At 35.7% G+C, this 21,941-nt stretch overlaps 1 protein-coding gene across 1 annotated transcript; it reads right to left on the bottom strand.

Annotated features, from left to right (window-relative positions):
* Positions 1-16,418: 16,418 nt before the first annotated feature.
* On the bottom strand, positions 16,419-19,569 carry LOC107779408 (gamma-glutamylcyclotransferase 2-1-like). Its single transcript, XM_016599844.2, has 8 exons — positions 19,305-19,569; positions 18,290-18,426; positions 18,107-18,183; positions 17,692-17,748; positions 17,484-17,540; positions 17,321-17,361; positions 17,103-17,174; positions 16,419-17,001 (listed from the first exon to the last, which is right to left on the bottom strand). The coding sequence occupies exons 2-8, from the start codon at positions 18,396-18,398 to the stop codon at positions 16,734-16,736; spliced, it is 681 nt and encodes a 226-aa protein (XP_016455330.1). The 5' UTR covers positions 18,399-18,426; positions 19,305-19,569; the 3' UTR covers positions 16,419-16,733.
* Between the last annotated feature and the right edge of the window lie 2,372 nt (positions 19,570-21,941).

Raw genomic sequence — 21,941 nt, 5'->3', positions numbered from 1 at the left:
GCTACTCGTATCGAAGGAGAATCAATCTCTGAATCTTCTGGGAGCTTGCCAGGTGCATGGGTGGATTCTTCTTCCATCAAGATTCCCACCCTGTCTGTTAGCTTGTCAATTCTAGCATCTTGATTTTGTATGCACTTGGTCAAGCCAGCGATTGCTTCCCTCACGTTTGCCAACTGCTCTTCCACAGATGAAGTGTTTGTCACCATGGCTTGCATGATTGTTGTAGATGATGGGGAGTAGCATGGATTGTCACACAGATTGATTCTCGAATGGCTCATGCTACGCGGTGTAAATGGGGAGGATCCATCACTTGAAGCATCATCATCTTCCTTCACAGCCGAGTTCTTGGATCCGGAGAGGTCAAACAGAGCAAGAGTTTTCTTGATCTTTTCAGCAACATCGCTTCCTCCTTCGAGTACGTTTGTGGAAGATCTTGCTCCTTTTGAGGATGAAGATCCGAAAATAGGGGTTGATGCGGACGGCACTTGGGGTGCTTATTGTCCTAACGAGCTTGCTTTGCTCCTCGTAATTGGTCCAAAGCTTCCAAAGGTAACATCGAGGATGCTTTCCACATCAACATAGAACCTGAAATTAGAAGCCTTGATGGAAGTTGAGCTGAAGTTGATTTTCTTTGAAGCCATTTCAATGTTTTTGAACTTTGATGATTGAAAAGTTGAGATGAGAGATAGAGATTGTCCCACTGGGCGTGCCAGAATTTGTAGACAATAAAATTTGCGTTAAGAAAATAAAATCAAGATCGAAAAATATTGCAACAATCGTAGTATTTGATTTCAAGTAATATGAGTGTACAATCTTTATGAATCCTCTAATTTTTCTTTTCAGTAGTAAATAAATTCAAGGGCCTTTGAGCAAGTGGCCGCGCATCCGGCCGCACACCTGAGGCAGAAAGTCTCAAATATGCGCAGCTGTGCATCTGGGCGCGCATATGACACATGTCCAGTAAAATAGCCATAACTTTATGTTATTAAAGATGAATTTAGCTACTTGGCAATCAGTTCTTATTAAGAACTTTTGATTATATAAATCAGTCTGGAATTTCATCACATTTTACTATAACAAGGATTTCTTTAGCTACAGTAGCATAATTCTTTTGGGAATTATTCCATTTTCCCAAATAAAATTGAACAAGATACTCTTTTTTATCTATTGGAGAGTACTGTTTTAATATTCCCCCATACCCAATTTCCGAGGCATCAGTTTCCACTACCTTTGCCTAGCTTGGGTTGGGAAGAGTTAAACATGGAAGATTATTAACATTCTGTTTAATTCTTTTGATTGATTCTGTATGATTATCAATCCATGGCTTTGGATTCTTCTTCAGTCTATCATAAATAATAATAGTATCTTTAGCGATATCACATATAAAAGGAGATATAATTTAAACTCCCTAAAAATCTTTGAAAATTACTTTAATGCCTTTTCAAAATTATTTGAAAAGATTGTTGTGGTGGAAAAACCGATTTTGTAATTTCTCTAGTGGTGAGCTTATAATCTCTTTCTAATATAGAAATATAGTTATGAACATATTTTGACATAAACCATGGGACAAAAGAAATGATTTTTTTATGTTTGCTAATGTCATTATAAAAATCATCTCTAAAGAATATTTTTTGATTCTTCACTAAAATTATCAAAAAATCATTTTCTGAAAAGTACCCATCTGGGTTTTTTAAATTCTTTACAAATCATTTTTCTTGCCGGTGATCCCGAACTAAAATCTATTTGGTTTCTATTCATTAAAAACATATCAAATTAAATCAGTCCTTATTAAGACCATTTGAAAAATTCATTTTGGATGTAGTTGGGTCAAGGTCTGAATCAACCTTTACTATATTATCCTGACTGATTTTAATATGATCAATCCTATTATTATCTCTAATTTGCGAAGTAGATGCTCTAGAAGGAAAATCTACCATATAATCAATTGGGGAAATATAAGATGAGTTGGATCTAGTTATTCTAGATGAAGAACTCATATTATCTATTTTGAGCAGGTTCATTGAACCTGATCTTAATAGTCCCAATCTGAGGTTTGCTCAATTTCTGTAACCTCAGAATTACCAGTGTTTTGAAGAGCTATAGCTTCCTCTATGACCCATTCTGTGGGAAAATTTATTTTGTCCCATTTAATAGGTCTTCTGGTAGTAACCTTAAAGGTTTATAATAAATCCTATAACAGATACATATTACTTTTGTACTAGCAAATAATCATAACCATGTAATTTGATACTTAAAATTAAAGCATCTAAGGAATTTTCATCATTAAGAGAAATTTACAAATTAGGATATGCATTAAACTAAACCGGGCCATAGGCTAAACTGGTCTGTACAGTCCCTATAAGGGATTTCTTCCAGTTCTGATTTCTTCCATCTCTGAGAGCCACTATAAAGCTTTCAGGTAAGCCTCTTAAGGTAAGTGGCTTGAAGGCAACTTGTATTAAGCCTATATACATGAATCTATGTGTGTCCCTATAAGGGGCTAAGTCATTTTCAAGTATTAATCTAAAGGTAGCATGATCACTATCTGTCATAATTGTTTCTTCATTAGTCTTAACTACTTGTTTGAAACCTAGTTTTTTAAAGGTTCCTAACTGGTATTATAACCTTGGGTTGGATCTTAGGAATTGTTCTGTAACACCCCGGATAATTTTGAAGTACTTAAGCGCTATTAAGAAAGTCGATGTGCACTAATTATATTATTTTGTGTGAAGACGGGGTCTATTAATGGAATGGATATCAATTAGATATGATAATAAGTGTACGAGTCATATTATAAGTAATGTGGGGTCTAGGGAGAGCCCTCAGTGCAAGTCAAGTTGAGAATTTCATGATAGACTAAAGTTGCAAATGCGTACGCACAAGACCAAACTTTAGACGAGCATATATACATATAGATATATATAGGGAGTTATATGGTGGATGACATATCAAATTAAAGGTCGTTGAGTATAGTTTCTAACGCTTCAAACCGTTTGTCATTTGGACATTCCTACAAGAAGTTATGACCAAATTACCAAAGGTTGGCGGAGGAGCCTGCGGATGCGAAGCATCCGAGGCCGCGTTCGAAAGAGAGGCTGGCAGTGAAGTGCTGCCATAGCGTCCAGGTCCGCATCCGACCTTTAAAGAGGAGTGAAGTGGGGATGCGAAGCATCCAGGGCCGCATCCGAAACCCAAAAATCTGGGCCTATAAATACAAGGTCGGGTAAAGAGGGTATTTTGTGTATTTGGGGGTTAGGGTTCTTGAAGTGAAGGGGCGATTTTGAGCTCAAGTCAAGTCCAATCAACCAAGGTAAGTTGTTAATGATGTTTTGGGTTGATTATCATTCAATATACATGAGTTCTAACATCATTTTTACATCCAAATACAAGATTTCATCATCAAATCCTCAAGAACACGAAAATCACCAAAGTTGTGATTTTTCAAGATTGATCTACTAGAGGTAATTCCAATACTTCAAACTCATTTATTATGAGTAGTTAGAAGTATTTGAAGCTTTTTTTACAAGTTTTAATGGTTGAAAGATTGGATTATAAAATTCTAGTTCATGGCATGAATAGTACTTTTGAGAAAAATAAGAGAGAAGGTGAATGGTAATCTTGGCGATGAAATTTATGAATACAATGAACCTATGGGATTTGTTACTAAATTGGTCCTAATGGATGTTTATATTGTAGATTGAAGTTGCTTAGTATAGTAGATCATTGTATTATCATTAAGGGGTGAATTTCAGTTTCGGATCGTTGGCATTGAATTGAGGAGACAAGAGGGCATTCAGAGGTGGATACGCACGGAGTGGAAATTTCCTGAGTATTGATTAGCTTGCTCGACGTTGGGTTCATCTTGTTGAGATAAGTAACAGTTTTAACTCTGGCTTTGAGGGTATAAACCCGGAGATTTGACATCACGTGATTGTTTGAAAGTGATACCCACGCTAGGTGACGGGCGTGTGGATGTGCACCGTGAGGGATTGAGACTTGGTCCGTCCCGTGAGGCTGTGGGGCCTAATGGCTATTATCTGTGGTTATGTGTTTATTGTTGTTGAACTTGTTTGCCTTCATGTTAGAGATCGTGCTTAGGCTTTATTCATGCTCACATTATTTGTACTCAGTCATAGAAATTATTGTACATATTTACCTCAGTCTCTGTTATTTGCTAATATACGGTGATACTCGATGTGGGCTGTGTTCCCTTATTATTGATGATGGTAAGGCTAGTGAGGTACATGATTGAGTGAGGCCGAGGGCATGGTTGTAAGGATATTAATACCATAGCGCGTGAGTTATCGTGTAGCACGTGAGTTGACCGTGGGGATCCAGGTATTGATATTGATTGAGTAAGTCCGAGGGCCTGGTTGTGAGAATATTAATACCATAGCGCGTGAGTTGTCCGCGTAGCATGTGAGTTGACCGTGCGGATTTAGGTATTGATACCATAGCGCGTGAGTTGTCCGCGTAGCGCGTGAGTTGACCGTGCGGATCCAGGTATTGATATTGATTGAGTGAGGCCGATGGCATGGTTGTGAGGATATTAATACCATAGCGCGTGAGTTGTCCGCGTAGCACGTAAGTTGACCGTGCAGGTCCAGGTATTGCCATAGCGCGTGAGTTGTCCGGGTAGCACGTGAGTTGACCGTGCGGATCCAGGTATTAATATGATGGCACGTGAGTTGTCCGTGCTTAGCGCTTGGGCTTTGGGAGCCCCTCCAGAGTCTGTACACACCCCCCCAGTGAGCGCAGAGTGTTGAGTGTTTTGAGTATTGAGTGCTGAGTGCGAGTGATGAGTGATGGAGTGACACTGCTGTGAGGTTGTATTTATTTGTGTTGTTGCTGCATTTATCTGTTAAACTTCTTGTGAAAATAAATAATTGGACTGTTTTACTTCACTCATCAATATTGCTCAGTTCCTTAGTTATTTCTGTTACTTGCTGAGGTGGTTGTACTCATGCTACACCCTGCACTTTATGTGCAGATTCAGGTGAGTTAGAGCACGGCGATCGTTGAGTTCAGGCCCTGTATCTGTGGATATTGCAAGGTAGCTGCTAGCGTCCACAGGACCTTGTTACTCCTTTTATCATTTCTTCTTTTGGATTGTATTGACAGTTAGACAGTTTCATTTCTTAGTTCATAGATTTAGACGCTCATGACTTAGTGACACCCCGATGTTTGGGGCTCGTTTTCGTATTTTCTATAATTATATTTAGAGTTGATTTAGTTTATGAAAAATTCAAATATTGAAATGTTTTATTAAATTCTTATAATCGGTTTAGTAGAAATATTTTGGAAAGTAGGCTTGCCTTGTAACACGATAGGCGCCATCACGACCATGGTTAGATTTTGGGTCGTGACAAGTTGGTATCAGAGCTTTAGGTTGCATAGGTCTCACGAGTCTTCTTTTCTACTGTATTTAACAGTAGCTTTTTTCCTAATGATATTCATTAAGGAATAAAAATGTTAAACTTAGCACCTATGTCTACAGTGTTAATTGGCTCTGATACCAAGTGGATACAGGATCGCTTCCAATGGAGCTTCAGGAATAAATTACAAGAACACCAATCCTGGCTAGTTAAAATCGTAATAGTAGACCCTAAACCACGGTCCTCCTCTACAACCCTCACACGCCTATCCATCGGCTTAACGAGTTAACTGAGGACCACCAGTTATGTTTCCATAACCAGGATTTACTGTCAACATTAATAACTGCCTGGACTATATAGTTCTTAACCTAGAGCCCCATTGGGGTGATATAGTAAACTCTTAACAAAACATGCCAACAAATTAGGCTAGTATGACTAAGTTTAACACTTAAGTATTTAGCCTGTCATATAGGCTTAATAAATACCTATAGTTATATAAACTAAGGGGAACATAATAAGTACCTGAGATCGCCAGGTTGTAGCCAAGTGACCTTTTCCGATTTTTATTACCAATATGAAATCTTTACAGCGAAGTAATTACAAAGGGATTTTAGAGAGAGGGAAGGATTAATCTAGAGAGAGGGCAGAGCATATGGCTGAGAGTCTGCCTTCTTACAAAACCTTATGACTCTTTATATAATAGAGTCCTTAATCTAAAAACAAAACTAAAAAGCTAAAAGGCCGACAAGGAAAAAGAAAAGGAGGCCTGACATATGGCCGACAAAGAAAAAAGAAAAAGTTATTCCTCTGGTCCCATCTGCTTTATTAAAGTATTGGGTCCCATAACTTTATAAAAGTTTTTCTGTTTTATTTCCCCAATAATTAACTGGTGGGGTCTTCAGTCTTGTTCATGCTTTGTCTTTTCCTTTATTATTTTTGCTGGTGGAAGATTCTTCTGCATGCTTCTGAAGTTGTTGTAGAAAATTTTCTACAATCTTGAAGATTTACTTTTGTCTCTTCTTCTTCTTCTTGAGATTCTCCTGCTATGACTTCTTCGGTTTCCATGGTATTACCAATTGATGTTATAGAAATATCATCTGGGATTTCTATTTTCAGATACTTCATTAAGTCTTTCTTTACTTCTTGCATGTAAGAAGCCAACACCTCGATTTTGACATGGTTCCTTTCTTCATTTGCAATTGTCTAGTTAATTGCTTGAAAGGACTTAAATCTTCTAAGATTTTTGCATTATCTTCTTTTTGGATGTTATATTCGTCCAAAGTTTGCTGAATATTATCTAGTGTACTTCCTCCGAAGCACCCCAAAATCCACAACAGTGACGTCCACGCTGAGTAGACCTTCTACAAATTTAGAGTTGTTTCTATAACTCCTTTGGTATTGAAGTATATGATTATTAAGGAGGCGGACATACCGCAAGTCCCAACCTTATCCTCTACAAAATCTCAGGTCTTAAACATGTGTAAATTTTAGGGAACCTTTCACTACCACATATATACATTTCAGGCCAAAATTGATATAACACATGACCCCGCAATCCACCCATTGGTAGTGGACTCCCCCACTCGGCACGAAGTCATAGGTCACAATGTCCGATGATCCACAATAATAACCTTCACAGCTTTTATAAATCAACCAGACACCAACGTCTGTTGCACCCCCGCATGATTCACTAGGTGATCTCTCAATACGCCCGCATCTTCAGTCGGAACCACACGTTGAGGCAATGTTTGAGCATCTCTGACTCCCTCATAGTCCATCTACGGCATCACGAACCGTCGACGCACAACTGATACTGAATGCGCAATGTCATACATGAGTGGATACAAAGGAATATAAGATATATGTTTCAAGCTAAATCAATGTCGCACGATAAGGAATCAAAGAAGTGAATATTTCCTAACAGTTCCATAGCATCTCGAAGATAAGTACAGACGTCTCCGTACCGATCCGCAAGACTCTACTAAACCTGCTTGTGACTCATAACACCTATGAACCTAGTGCTCTGATACCAACTTGTCACGACCTCAAATTTCCCTCCGTAAGGTGTCGTGATGGCACCTAGTCTCTAAGACTAGGTAAGCCTATCAATGCGGAATAATCATAAATATCTGAAAATAAATAATCTACAATTCAAATGATTACAACTCCCAAAACCCGGTAGAAATAAGTTACAAGCTTCTAAGAATTTATTCTCAATGTCTCTATAAGTCAAGGTCTAAATAAAATATAAGGAAGCAACATAAAATGATAGAAGGGGACTCCGGAGTCTGCGGACGCTGGCAGATATACCTCGAAGTCTCTGTGCGCAGGTAACTCACTGACGTCTAGGCTGGTAAAATGTACCTGGATCTGCACAAAAAGATGTGCAGAAGCGTAGTATGAGTACACCACAGCGGTACCCAGTAAGTGCCAAGCCTAACCTCGGTAGAGTAGTGACGAGGTCAGGTGAGGCCCTACTGGAATATAATAATGGAATGGTAAAATGTTTAACAATATAGTAAAATAAAATGATAATGAAAATGAATCAAGTAGTATGTCACATTTAATTACATCAAATAATGGCAAATAAATACCTCGTGAAAACAAAACAGAATTCTTTTCAACTTTAAGAAAATCACACAATAATCAAAGGCAACTGCGGCCATAAATCAATATCAACAAGGGCACTCCCGAGGTACCGCCTCGTAGTCCCAAATCATAAACAAATTCACAATATCTCATTTCCTTATATCACAGTGGGAGCCTTCACAATTTATTTAAAGAAAATATTTTTTTTCGAAATAGCATCCCGCATTTTAGCCACCCTTATCACACCGCATGACTTCTAGTAGTTACCCCTACTAGCCACGCGTATCAAGCCACCCTTATCTCACCGCATGCGTTTCAACACCCAGACCTTATACCACCGCATGCGTATCAATATCACAATATATCATAATTTGCACCTCAAGTGCCCAATATTTCAATTTTTCGACAAAAAAATCAACAACAATATTTTTCAATAATAAAGAGCTCACGGCTCATGCTAGAATAATTCAAAAAATATCTTACGAAAATATTCAAGAATAAATAATTCAGGAAAATAATATTTCAAATTTTTAATACGTTGCTTCAATATCAAATTTAAAAATGTCAAATACTTCATATTAATAATATTTAATTTTAAAAAAATCAACCTTCAAATAATGCACAGTATGAAAGAAACCAAGTTTTAATTAAATAGGTAAAATAATTAGCAGAAAAAGGCAAACAAATTTAAAATATATATATCACAGATCAATGATGAAGAATATAACAAGATAAAATAATTTAATAAATGCGCAACAATGATCTACACAATTTAAAAATATAATCTTTCACATTTAGCCCATGTACACACTCGTCACCTCGTGTACACGACTTTCAACACATTTCAATAATCACATTAATATCAATTCTAGGGGAAATTTCCCCCACAAAAGGTTAGACAAGTCACTTACCTCGACTTGCTCCAATTTAACCAAGTATTATGTTTTTTCCTCGATTTTCCGACTCCGATCGACTCGTATCTAGTCATAATTAATTCGATACAGTCAACAAAAATTATAGTAATCAATTTCATAAGAAAATATTATATTTTCATTAAAATCCGAAATTAGCTCAAAATTTGCCCGTGGGGCCCACATCTCGGAATCCGGCAAAACTTACAAAATCCGATAACCCATTCAATTACGAGTCCACCCATACCAATTTTACCAAAATCCGATAACAACTCGACCTCCAAATCTTAAATTTTTGTTTTTGGATTTTTCTTCCATAAATTCACGGATTCATGATGTAAATGAGTATGGAATCATGAAATATAATCAATATAGGATAAGGAACACTTACCCCAATGTTTTCCCGTGAAAATAGCCCAAAAATCGCCCAAGAACCGTGATCCAAAAATCTAAAACGAAATGAATGAAATGACCATTTTTGGTCCTTAAGTTTCTGTCAATCCGTCACTAAAAGTCCATTTTCCGTCACTAAAAGTCTATTTTTTGTCGCTAAAAGTCCACCAGAAATTGCTCTACCAGACTTTCTTCAATTGATCATACCTTTATGTACAAATATCCAAATGATAAATGGTTTAACTTTCTGAAAATTAGAATCAACCGACTACAACTTTCATGTTTTGCAACTTTTCTGATTCCTTATGAATTGCGAGATATATACTTCCAAAGTCGGCTCCATGCATCAGAATTTCTGGCGAAACTGCTCTACCAACCTTCATTCAATCCATCATAACTTTCTGTACAAATGTTCAAATAATGAATGGTTTAACTTTCTGGTAACTAGAAACAAACGACTACAACATTCATGTTTTGACAATTTTCCAATTCCTTATGTATTACGAGATATAAGCTTCCAAAGTTGGCTCCACACACCAGAAATTTCTCGCAAATTTCTGGCAAAATTTCTGCAAATTTCCAGCAACCTTTTTTGTCCGAAATCCATTCCGTTTACCTTTCGAATTCCACCCGAGACCTTCGGGACCTTAACCAATTATTCCAACATGTCCCAAAATACAATACGAACTTAGTCGAGGCTTCAAACCACATCAAACAACATCAAAATGACTAATCGCACCTCAAATCAAAATCTATGAACTTTGAACTTTCAATTTCTACAAACAACACTGAAACCTATCAAATCCAGTCCAATTGACCTCAAATTTTGCACGCACATCATAAATGACATAACGGAGCTATGAAAATTTTCAGAATCGGATTTTGACCCCGATATCAAAAAGTCAACCCCTCGGTCAAACTTCCCAAAAATTCAACTTTCGGCATTTCAAGCCTAATTCCACTACGGACTTCCAAATAAAATTTCGATCACGCTTCTAAGTCCAAAATCACCATACTGAGCTGTTGGAATCATCAAAATTCTATTCTGGGGTCATTTGCACATAATTCGACATCCGGTCACTATTTGAACTTAAACTTTAAATTTTTCATCAAAATTCCATATCTCGGGCTAGGGACCTCAGAATTTGATTCCGGGCATACGTCCAAGTCCCAATTCACGATACGGATCTACCGGAACTGTCAAAATACTGATCCGAGTCCGTTTGCTCAAAATATTGACTAAAGTTAACTCAGTTGTGTTTTAAACATCTAATTCACATTTTAATCCATTTTTTACCTGAAAACTTTCCAAAAAAATTTTACGGACTACACACGCAAGTCGAGTAATGGTAAATAGTTCTTAGATCACATATAATCATTAAATTTAAAGATGACATTTTGGGTCATCACAGTTGAGTAGGACTAAGACAGAATATCTGGAGTGTAAGTTCAGCGATGAGTTGGGAGGAACAGACATGAATGTGAGGCTTGACTCTCAACTCATCCCTAAGAGAGGTAGTTTCAAGTACCTTGGATCAATTATTCAGGGGGATAGCGAGATAGATGAGGATGTCACGCACTGTATAGGAGTGGTGTGGATGAAATAGAGGTTAGCATCTGGAGTCATGTGTGACAAGAAAGTGCCACCGAAACTCAAAGGCAAGTTCTATAGAGCGATAGTTAGACCGGCCATGTTGTATGGGGCTGAGTGTTGGGCAGCCAAGATTTCCCATATCCAAAAGATAAAAGTGGCAGAAATGAGGATGTTGAGATGGATGTGCGGGCACACTAGGCTAGATAAGATTAGGAATGTAGATATTCGGGAGAAGGTGGGCGTGGCTCCCGTGGACGACAAGATGCGGGAAACAAGGCTTAGATGGTTCGGGCACGTGCGGAGGAGAAGCATAGATGCCCCGATTAGGAGGTGTGAGACGTTAGCATTGGCAGGTACGAGGAGAGTTAGAGGACGACCTAAGAAGTATTGGGGTGAGGTGATCAGTCAACACATGGCGCGACTTCAGATCTCTGAGGACATGGCTCTGGATATGAAGGGGTGGAGATCGAGCATTAGGGTTGTAGGTTAGGGTTGTTCCGGGGGCGGGGCTGGCCTGTTGTTGTTTCGCTGTGGGTTGTTAGTGGGTTATGTAGTTTCCTCACTATTTTCTATGGTAGTATTGTTATTTATAGTTATTGCTTTTAAATCTATTTTTCTATTTCTTACGATGCTGTTAATATTTTTTATCTTCTATCGCTGTCACTGATCTATTATCTATTATTTATTTTTCTTCTTTTCGAGCCGAGGGTCTTTCGGAAACAGCCTCTCTACCCCTCTGGGGTAGGGGTAAGCTCTGCGTACACTCTACCATCCCCAGACCCCACTTGTGGGATTTTACTGGGTTGTTGTTGTTGTGTGTGTGTATATATATATATATATATATCGAATATAACTTATATATTATACACTATAATATACTATATATACTATACTATACTATATATACATCTTATATAGCTTATATAAGATGTATATATTTAAACTTAAGAGTTGGAACGAGCTTACCGAATTGACGAACAACTTGTTAAAAATTAATTATCGTTGAAGACTTCAATTCACCAACTTCACAATTTTTTCACAAATTGTAACAATAAAGTAAGCAATAGTAGCGATTATAGAATAAAATTAGAGAGAGATTGTGATAGATTGATGATTTTGTAAGAAAAATGAAAGAATGAGAGGGTATTTATAGTTAAAAATAGAGAAAAGTATAATTATAAAAAGTTTGGGGTTAAAACAAAGTTGGGGGGTTAAATGGCTATTTTATAAATAGCCAACGGCTATTTTTGACAGCCCAACGGCTATATTTTAAATTTAAAAAAAAACTTTTTTAAAAAGGTTGACCGTTGGGACCGGTCCGGTCCCGGGCCCTGGCGGGCCCAAAGTATAGGACCGGCCCACGAGACCGGCCCAGGCCCACTAAAACCGGTCATAACGATCCTTGCCCGTTTGGTCTGCGGTCCCGGGCCTGGACCGGCCCATTTGTCAGCCTTATCGGAAGAGCAGAACAACACCTGATCAGTTTGATGTTATTCTATACATGTAGATGGTGGTATCTGGTACAGATCTATTTTCTTTGCTTTCCTTCTTCATCTTCTTTGTATCATCTTTGCTGAAACAACAAGAAATAGCTGCTGATCTCAAATAAAATTGTGGGTCTTATGCTAGGGCAGATCCCCTTGCTAAAACCCACTACACTTTACATAATAAGGCTATGAAACTTCTGTTGACACTACAAAATATGAGATTGACAATGCAGACGCATAAGATCTAGCAAACTTAGTGGACCATATATTTAACTTTTACAAGGATGGGTATGAAACACATGATGAAATGATGAGACTTATATCCCAATGTAATAATTCTCTACCGCATGTTCTTCTTACATAAGCGAGAACCATACAGGATCGATTATTCAAGTATAGGTTGTTAACTTTTTTCTTTTTCGGTAAAGCTCAGTATAGTTTGTAAATGTCATTACATAATTTTGCTCATGAAGTAGGCTCAATACTATTCCAGTAAAGATATACATGGCTGCTAGCAAGAAGAAGTGCACTTGAATATTAGGATTTATATGTTAAGCAGTTTGCACGTCAACTGAAATTAATATCACATGGTTAATTTTTACCACTTGGCTTCCTTCCATACCTTGTGCCCAAGTATTGCAGTTTTATAACTGCCGCAGTTTTTGAAGTTAAGAACTAACCCTCTTTATAGGAGTGTGAACATACACAGCATCTCGATGTTAAGGTTTAGGGCTAAGTCTCTTATATTATTTTGACAGGCAAGTAATTCCATTGTCGACAAACCTTTTCTTTTTTCGCAAGTGTTGTAACAAGATGAATCAGTTTAACACTCATCTTTTATATCAAGCAACCATGACAAGACATGAATAAAGTTCAGGCTTTTGTAGGGTAATCGAAGTGATGCTCCTTCGAGCCCGAGGCGGATTTAGGATTTAAGTTTTATGACTTCAACCTCTAAGTTTTTTAACATCAAACCTATTGTATTCTTAAATTATGGGTTCAGACCTGCTATTTATTGCAAATTTAATGAATCTTTACTCATAAAATTTATATTTCGCGTCGAAAGTACGGGCCCGCTTGGGTCGGTCTTTTCTTCTTTGTTTAAGCATAGCTATTATTTAGTTAGGGTGTATTACATGGCGGTTTTAGAAAGAAATTTCTTCATCTTTTACTTGACCACACAGTCTTGTTGCATTTTTTTTTTAAAAACACAGCTTTTTTCTAATGGAAGCGTTTAACCAGATATGAATTGGGAACATCACTAGATGCCTTGTTTCAGTGAGAATTTTAAAGGCTATACTTTGAATGGAGAATATCTCAATCTCATTATTGTTCCTCACTTCACCTATAGCTTCATTTTGATAAATTTATCCTTTTAATCTAAAATGCTCCACACCCCCCCCCCCCCCCCCCCACACACACACACAAAAAAAACCCCAAACAAATATCACATTCACGTGACTACATATTTGTCATCAAATTCAGAAAAAAAAAAACAAGTAAAAATTAATGCTTTTTGGATCGCTAGAATGCCTCCTCCAGCTTTTTTTTTGGGGGGGGGGGGGGGGTGGGGGTGGTTAGGAAAATTTTGATTGAGGTTGAAGAGAGGAAGAAGAAGCTGAAGAGAGATCAAAGAACAATTGCTATTTGGAACGGAGTCTCCATTTTAGAGAGGATCTGTTTATTTTCTCGAAACTTCTGGACTTCAGTAGATTCGAACAAAAGAAAAGGTATAATAATAATTGTTCTATGGTTAACTGTTTATTTTTGAAATGTTGATTTAGAGAGAGGTAAAATTACTAATTTCCTAATAATGAAAAAAAATAAAAAAAAATAAAAGGTGCAAAAGGGTGAAAAAATAGATCAAAGGGCAAAAATATCACTGTCAACTCTTGATGTTTATTTATTTGTTTTTGGACATAACCATTTAGTATTCGAAATCATTGATTTGACTAATTAGAATATTTGCCGGGTAAATTCCAGGTTTGAATTTTAAATGTCTGATTAAGATGATCTTATCAATACTATCACGACCTTGATGTTTATAGTACTTTCTTTGTCTATTATTTAGGAGGTCAATATATTTTTATTTAATAACAAATACTTTTTAAAAAAAATTAAATGTTTAAACTATAATTTTTTTGATATAATGATTTTATATATTTTATATCTGTAAATTTTATTTTTAAAGAGTTTATTCCTAATTCATTAAAAAAAGTTAGATGATTTATCTTTGACTTTGGCTTGTCTCATGAAATTGGATCATGGACATGATAGGCCAAATGCACCAACATTAATTCTTTCTATTTCTTTTTCCTATTACAAATATAAGGTCACAAATATTGTTGCTCAAATTTAGCTCAAATAATATGACTTGATATGAGAGGAGATAGTAGGATAATACATTTGCATATATCAAGAAAAATGGGATTATGAAAAGGGATGTAGATGGATTTCCACTTTGATAATGACCCCAAGACAAATTACTTATGTTGCAGGTTAAAATCTCCCTTTTGTATTTTTTTTTTTAAAATCATTTAATTAGTATTTTCTGATCGAGGATTAGGGTAGTAGGTTAGTAAGTAGTCTAGTGTTAAGTCTTTTCTGTACCCGTATTGCTTTCTTATACTTGTAGTAGTGATGTATTCCTGTATTTCTACTCTTATGTCTATTACTACTTGTTAGTTTCTTACTTCGATTATCTTATTTTGTTGTGGTTACTGTTTTTCTTTATATGGATTCTTCTCTTTACTTGTGTCACGTGAAAGGTCTGTTTACACAGTGACAATACCTTCTCCATATTCCACTTGTGGGGCCGCACTGGTTATGTTGAGACGCAACTATTACCATTAACAAGATGGATTCTTGCAAGCTGGTTATGGCAATTACACAAAAAAGAGGTGCAAAAATTTGAACTTTAACTCTGTCGCTATTCTTTCTCGCAAGTAGAAAGAAGTGTTTTAAAAGGCGTGAGCGTAAGGCGAGACATTTTACATATGCCTCAGCCGGGCATAAGCCCCGATGCATGAGGCGTAAGCCCCATAGGTATTTAATTTTTAATATTTTATAAAATAATATAATGACAGTAAATATTTATAAACAAGTAAAATTGCATAAAAATTGAAGAAAACTATATATATGTGTGCTCCATCCCCACAAAAAATTAATCAAAACAATCTATTATACGTTACTTACAAGCACAATTAATTTGAGTCTAAAAGAATAAAATTATCTATATGGAGGAACAAAAAGTATGATTAACCTGCAATTTGAACTTTGAATGGTCATTTATGAAGAAAAATGTAGTTCTCTTTATATTTGTAAAAAAAATTAAATATTCGTTGCTTTTGGGAGATATTAGCAGACTAGCGGACAAGATAAAAAATTGGGAAAACCATGAATTAGGGCTTAAATCAATAAAAAAGATCTTTACTTTTAAATTTAATACTTTTGAGTTCTTTTTTAAACCTTTTAAGTAATTACCAAACTGACTTTTGAGAATTTAGGTATTATATGAAGTACTAATTCAACAAATTTTATTTTAATTTGAAAAAGTATCTGGAGCTTAATCATTACTAAAAAAACGCGTCTCGAACGCCCGAGAGTACGCCCCGAACGCAAGTCCCAAATTGCGGGGCGTACGCCTCTTGAGACTTTCGCCCTACACTATCGCCCCGGGGCATTTTTGGTATGCCTCGCCCCGGGCTCGCCCCGAAAACGCCTTTTAAAACAGTGGTAGAAAGCACAGAGCGCATTATGTGATTCTACTTAGGTATACCAAAAGATAATTTTGATTTGATTGGCCAGTAAGAAGGCAGCGCGGTTATCTTGTGCGACAATACTAAAGAGGTAGCTGCCTTTACAAGCAGAAAGTAGCGCCTTCGTGTAACATGCTATGATCTTAACACTCTTACAAGATAGTGAAGAGTTTCACGAGCTTCATTCAAACTCTACTGCAGTTAGAAGATTTGGTCATAGAAAGTACAAGAGACGTAAATAGAGAGTGGAAGTGGGGGAGTCATGTAATCTACAGGCAAATTGCCATAATTCTGGTTATGCAAATTCAAGATGTAGAATACTTGCCCAAATTTCATTAAGAGCTCAAGAATCCATGTTCCTACAAAGAACAATACTGGTCGTGGTATCATGTAGTTAGTAGGTCAACTTATTCTCTGGCCAAGTACTACTAAGTTTAAGGATAGATATATAAAGCCTACTAGTAGTGCTGCTACTAACAGAGATCATTAAACGGCTAGAAACTTTTGGAACACATAATTCAACAGCAATGCCACTACATTAGTCTGTTCAAAGTAAGAAATGAAATTAAACCCTCCTACAATTATCTCACGGTTAACTCCTACTTATTCCTCATACTCATTTCTCTCTACGAGTCTGCAGCAACAGCAACTACAGCTTCTGGCATCGAAAAGATTTTCACAGTTGAAGTTTGGGTCTTGAGTGGAATGCGGGGCGAACCAGCTAGCTTATTCTCCTTCTGAATCCCAGAACTCACGATATCAAGCACTTTCCGCACTTCATTTGCCAACTCTATGATGTAATCATCTTCGTGACCAATATCGTACAAAGCCTTCTCCATTTTGAATATGTATTCTCTGTTGTTCCCACATGGACCATGAGCAGTCGCAATTTGCCTGCAGTGGGATACGGAAGTTAGTTACGGCTTAAGAAGTTGCATCTCAGATAAAAGACTACTTAGGAAGCTTAAACTTGAGGAAACATGATCTTTACGTACCAGGCCATCTCTTCTAACGGGGCAGGTCCTAGATAGTACTTATTATTCACCTTGTCAGGAGTGGATGTAAACCTGAAATGATAAAACAGAACAATCAACTCAATGCACTTTTGGTCCAACCATACCAATTTTCCTATCTTTCTATTAGTTTTATGAAGCTTTTAGCCTAAGCTAGGTCGTTCGAGAGAAGAAAGCTGGAGAGCAGACAAAGAACTTACACTATTACTCCAGTTAAAAGTGGATGATCAGAGTCTTCTTCCTGAAAGAGAATAAAGAAAACATATTGAGGAAAGAACATGTTCTCTCTTTACAATTCCATTAATTCTCTATTAATTTATCATAATAAACTCCAATCACAACTCGAAAACGTTATGCGTTTACCTTGAAGAAGTCTACTAAGGTCTTACTATCATACTCGCACTCTCTTCTTTCCAGATACTGTAAAGTATAGATTAAAGAATTAACATCAGAGACTAGAACGGCACGTGATAAGAGAGGATACAAAGACAAATTAAAGCCGAGGCCCCAAGAAGAAAAATGGAACAACCATGACCACATACGATAAATCATTATATAATAGTTCACACACCTCCATTGCCTTCTTTTCCTTTTCAGGACCTCCTCGCACACAATAAGCGGCACCCCACTGAAAGAAAATGCACATATTAGTAAAATTGACACAAGCCATGACAATAATATTTTGGGAAAGGAAAAAACCACAAGATTCAATATCAACAAATTACAGAATTAACCACAATTATAGTCTCCATCATTGAGAGTGGGATTATAGAGTAAATTTATTAAGTTCTCACCATATGAAGATGCAATACAAATGCATAATGCATAGTGATTAGTTTGTTGAAATGACTAAACTATACAATCAATGACAACAAAGGAACATGTCTATACAACATTAAAGAGAGAAATAAAATCAACATTTCTACTTAAAAGTCTTTCTCAATTAGAAGATAGTAAAGAAAGTAACTAGCTGACATCAGACTTACGCAAATAGCTCCTTCAGATTCTTCCAAGGTGCAAGTTCTTGCAGGGTGTTCAGGTGTACCTCTGTGATCAATGCAAGCTGATAGATTCACACATAAATGCAATTAAAATCAAATCAAGTAACCATAATATAAACAAATATCAACCATTAATGAATCAATAAACTCGGCATAAGAGCAACATACCAAGATCAAACACACGCTTGTAATCCTTGATGTAACCTATCACTTTCTCGTCGTACTCAAATCCTGGATTCCATACCAAGGAGCCATAGCCAAAAATCCAGAAAACCATGATTGCGAAAGCTTCTTCAAGCTAATAGCTGCAACATTAACCATAACATGGGTTATTCAATATTCACATATACAAAAATATAATAGTTTTTTATAACCAAGAAATTCACGAGGGATAGCGGCTATGGATAATGGGAAACACCTCTACCCTTCCTACTTAGATACGGGGTTTTTTTCTGTTGCAAGGTTCGAACATATGACATGTAACAAACACATCAGACACTACTCTCTCTTACCACTAGAGAGAAAGTCCTGGCCCCCGCAAGAAAAAGTATACAAGCAAAAAGTTAAAATTATTTTCCAAATATTACTTCTGTCCCTATTAGAGAAAAAGACATTACTTCAGAGCAGGACAAAATACAATTAACAAAATACAACTGTATTTGGTTCTTTTCTATTTCTCTCATTGTGTAATGTACCAAACCAAAAAGGTTATAGGGGCCTCTTATACAAACAAAATTAGCTACTTTATTATCCAAAACAATTGATAGTAGACTTTCCATTCAACAGCCAAAGAATCTATTGAAAATTAACATTCATAGCCAAACCCAAAAACACGTATTGTATTCCAAAAAAGAAAAAAAACCAACAAAAAGGGAACTGTTTTCTAATTAAAAGTTACCCAAATCTATGCTAGTAAAAGCATTAACTCAAAATGTACAAGCACAGCCGACCGTACAAGCTATAAAGCACAAGATACAAGTTTTTCAGCACAATGTACAAGCATTAAGCAAACATCTATAAACCCTAAATAAAGAAAAAAGGTCATAAAATTAAAACCAATAAGTTTGAAAATATTATTAAATAACAGAAAATGGGTGAAAATAGAAGAAACAACAAAAGAAAATAACACCAAGAAAAGAAAAAGATGAATACCCAATAAATTGGAGATCAAGCAGAAACTTACCAAAAAAGGTTCAATACTCAAAATGGATCAAAGCCAATGCCTTTATATTCACCTCAGAAATCTTTTTTTTCTGAAAATGAATGAATTTGAGGAGAGAGAAAATGGAATAATAAGAAGATATTGAAAGAACAGAAACCCTAGAGAGAGAGAGAGAGGATAGAGAAACAACGATTTTTGTTTCTTGTATTTTTTCTCTCTTTCTCTAAGGTTTACGAGGAAGGAGGAGGAGGAACCGCTTTGTCCGAAAATTAAGTATTTATAGCCTGAAAAAACAGAAGGATAACGCGTAAATAATTAATTTAATTCTTTTTGTATGTAGACTACATATGGATGTGTGTACATAAACGTGATTGCATGTGTCTTATTTTCATGGGTAAATTGCACATGTTTCCCTTGGCTCTTTCTTCACGAGTAATTTTCTAATTAAGTAAAGTGAATTTTTCCAAATTCGTAAAAAGATTTAAGTTATATACCGTGACATCTAAAATATATTAAACTCAATCACTTGCTGTCGTTATTTTTCGATTATATGTTGAAATCTATACTTAAGAGTACTTAAAGTGATCGATTTTTTATGCCGATGCTTTTGTTGTTATTTTACCTCAGCAGTTGGGATTCTCTATCAAACAATATTAAGGGAAAACTACATTGTATAATTGCTCTCAAAAATAATATCAGCAAAATATAAATTTTTTGTGTATTAATATATAATATACATATTTTATTCGTAACTAATATATAATTTTTTTATATATTTGACTAGCGAATGCAATTATTTTTGGCAGATCGATTAAATATATAACTTGTACAAAAATTAATGTATTTTAATTTTGGGCTTGCACCAACCATCAAAAGGACCATAAATAGACGGCACTGCTTGAATAGACTATGTTTAGTGGATATACTAGCTGAATTTAAATTTATAATAGTAGGTTAGGGGCCGATTTATAGCTCGAGATACGTGAACTCATGATCTCTTCGCCAAATTAGGTAATTTATGTACATATTTTCCAATCTAATATTATCTGCTGGCATTCATGCTCCAAATAAGCTATATGGTGCACTTAATTGAATGTTGAGTTATTTATTTAAAGGAGTATGGATCAATTCCCACTTGATATTTCTTTCTTTCTCCTTTCTTTAGTGATTCACCTATGTTATAAAAATGTTAGATCCTCCGATGTTGGTTACTAGATTATCAATTAGTATTTCTTAAGAAATTTATTGGTTATTACCTAATAAGTGAACTAATTGTGTAAATATTATTTAAAAGGATAAAGCATCAAATCTACGTGAATGCGGATATCTTATACGCCAGCTGTCCTTTTTACCCCTAATTTTATAGGAATATATTGATGTATGTATATATGCATTATGTTGATGTTCGATATGTACATGGCACATAGTAGTACTAACTTTTGTATGGAAAGTTTTCAATTGAACCTAGACGGTTTCTTGCGTAAATTCATTTTTGCAAAACCGTATTTTAATGTGGATGCATTGGACCACGAAATTTGTATGCTTCAAAAGATGGAAATATAGATATTTTGCTAATCTTAGTCATAAAAGTACTTAACGTAGTGTTTAACCTACTAAATTCATTGAACCTAGACAACTGTGAAGGGAAAAAAGGAAATAGAAAATAAAAAAAATTAAAAAACACTCATAGGAATTAGAGTTGCAGCACAATAAATCGTTTTAAAGAGCTGGTATTTAAGAATTAACTAATGTGTTCTGAGTTTCAGTTTTTCTGTTTAATTTTTCGAGAGACAAATGTCCTGAATTTGATTGTAGTTCAAATTTTCAGACAAAATAAGTATCGATTAATTTCTAAATAGCACCCCTAAAAATGATTGTTTGTGTACTTCCCCAAAATGAAGGGTTCTAATTTTCATAATTGATCTTCCCCTCTTTTAGGCTATGCTTGCATATGTTTATTAATACGTCAATTTGGAGACAACCCAAATTAACTCATCCAACAACTTGCACTACTAGAATGTCAATTTTTCGACCATCATTTCGGTCGGAAATCACTTATTTTTACAAAACGGTCGGAAATTTGTGATCAAAATAGCCACAAAGAGGAAACAAACTGGGAGACCGACTAAATTTGACTTTTGCGTTCGAAACAGACGGTAATTTTGCAACCGAATCTGTCACACATTTAAAATAAATTATTAATAATTTCTTGACAGTTCCGATCGTTTTGTCAGTAATTTTAATAATTAATTTTAATTAAATTCATAATTTTCGACAAAATCGATCGAAAAAATTAAAAAATAATTAATTTTTCTGATCACTTCAATCATAAATCTGGGAATTCCCAATTAAGTTTTTCTACCAAAGTAGTCGAAAATCAGTCGGAAAATCTGAATTTTTTCAGCAGAATTCTGCTGCATTTTAAGCTACACCACCTGTAATTCAAAACCAATCATTCAACCAACTTAATCATTCAAATATTAAACCAATCATTCAACCAACAAACAAAACATCAAATATGAAACTACCAAACTATACAACGTACACTTTCAAATAAGTGTAAACACATCTATTAAAACACATTAAAGTAAAAAAACTTAAACCAAATGATATTCAAGTCTTAAACACATAATTCAAATGTAAAACCAACCAAGCCGA

This window comes from Nicotiana tabacum, chromosome 15 (genome assembly GCF_000715075.1).
Source record: "Nicotiana tabacum cultivar K326 chromosome 15, ASM71507v2, whole genome shotgun sequence".
Taxonomy (NCBI): Eukaryota; Viridiplantae; Streptophyta; class Magnoliopsida; order Solanales; family Solanaceae; genus Nicotiana; species Nicotiana tabacum.
Note: the sequence above shows the minus strand (reverse complement) of the source record. Positions and strands in the feature narration are given on the sequence as shown.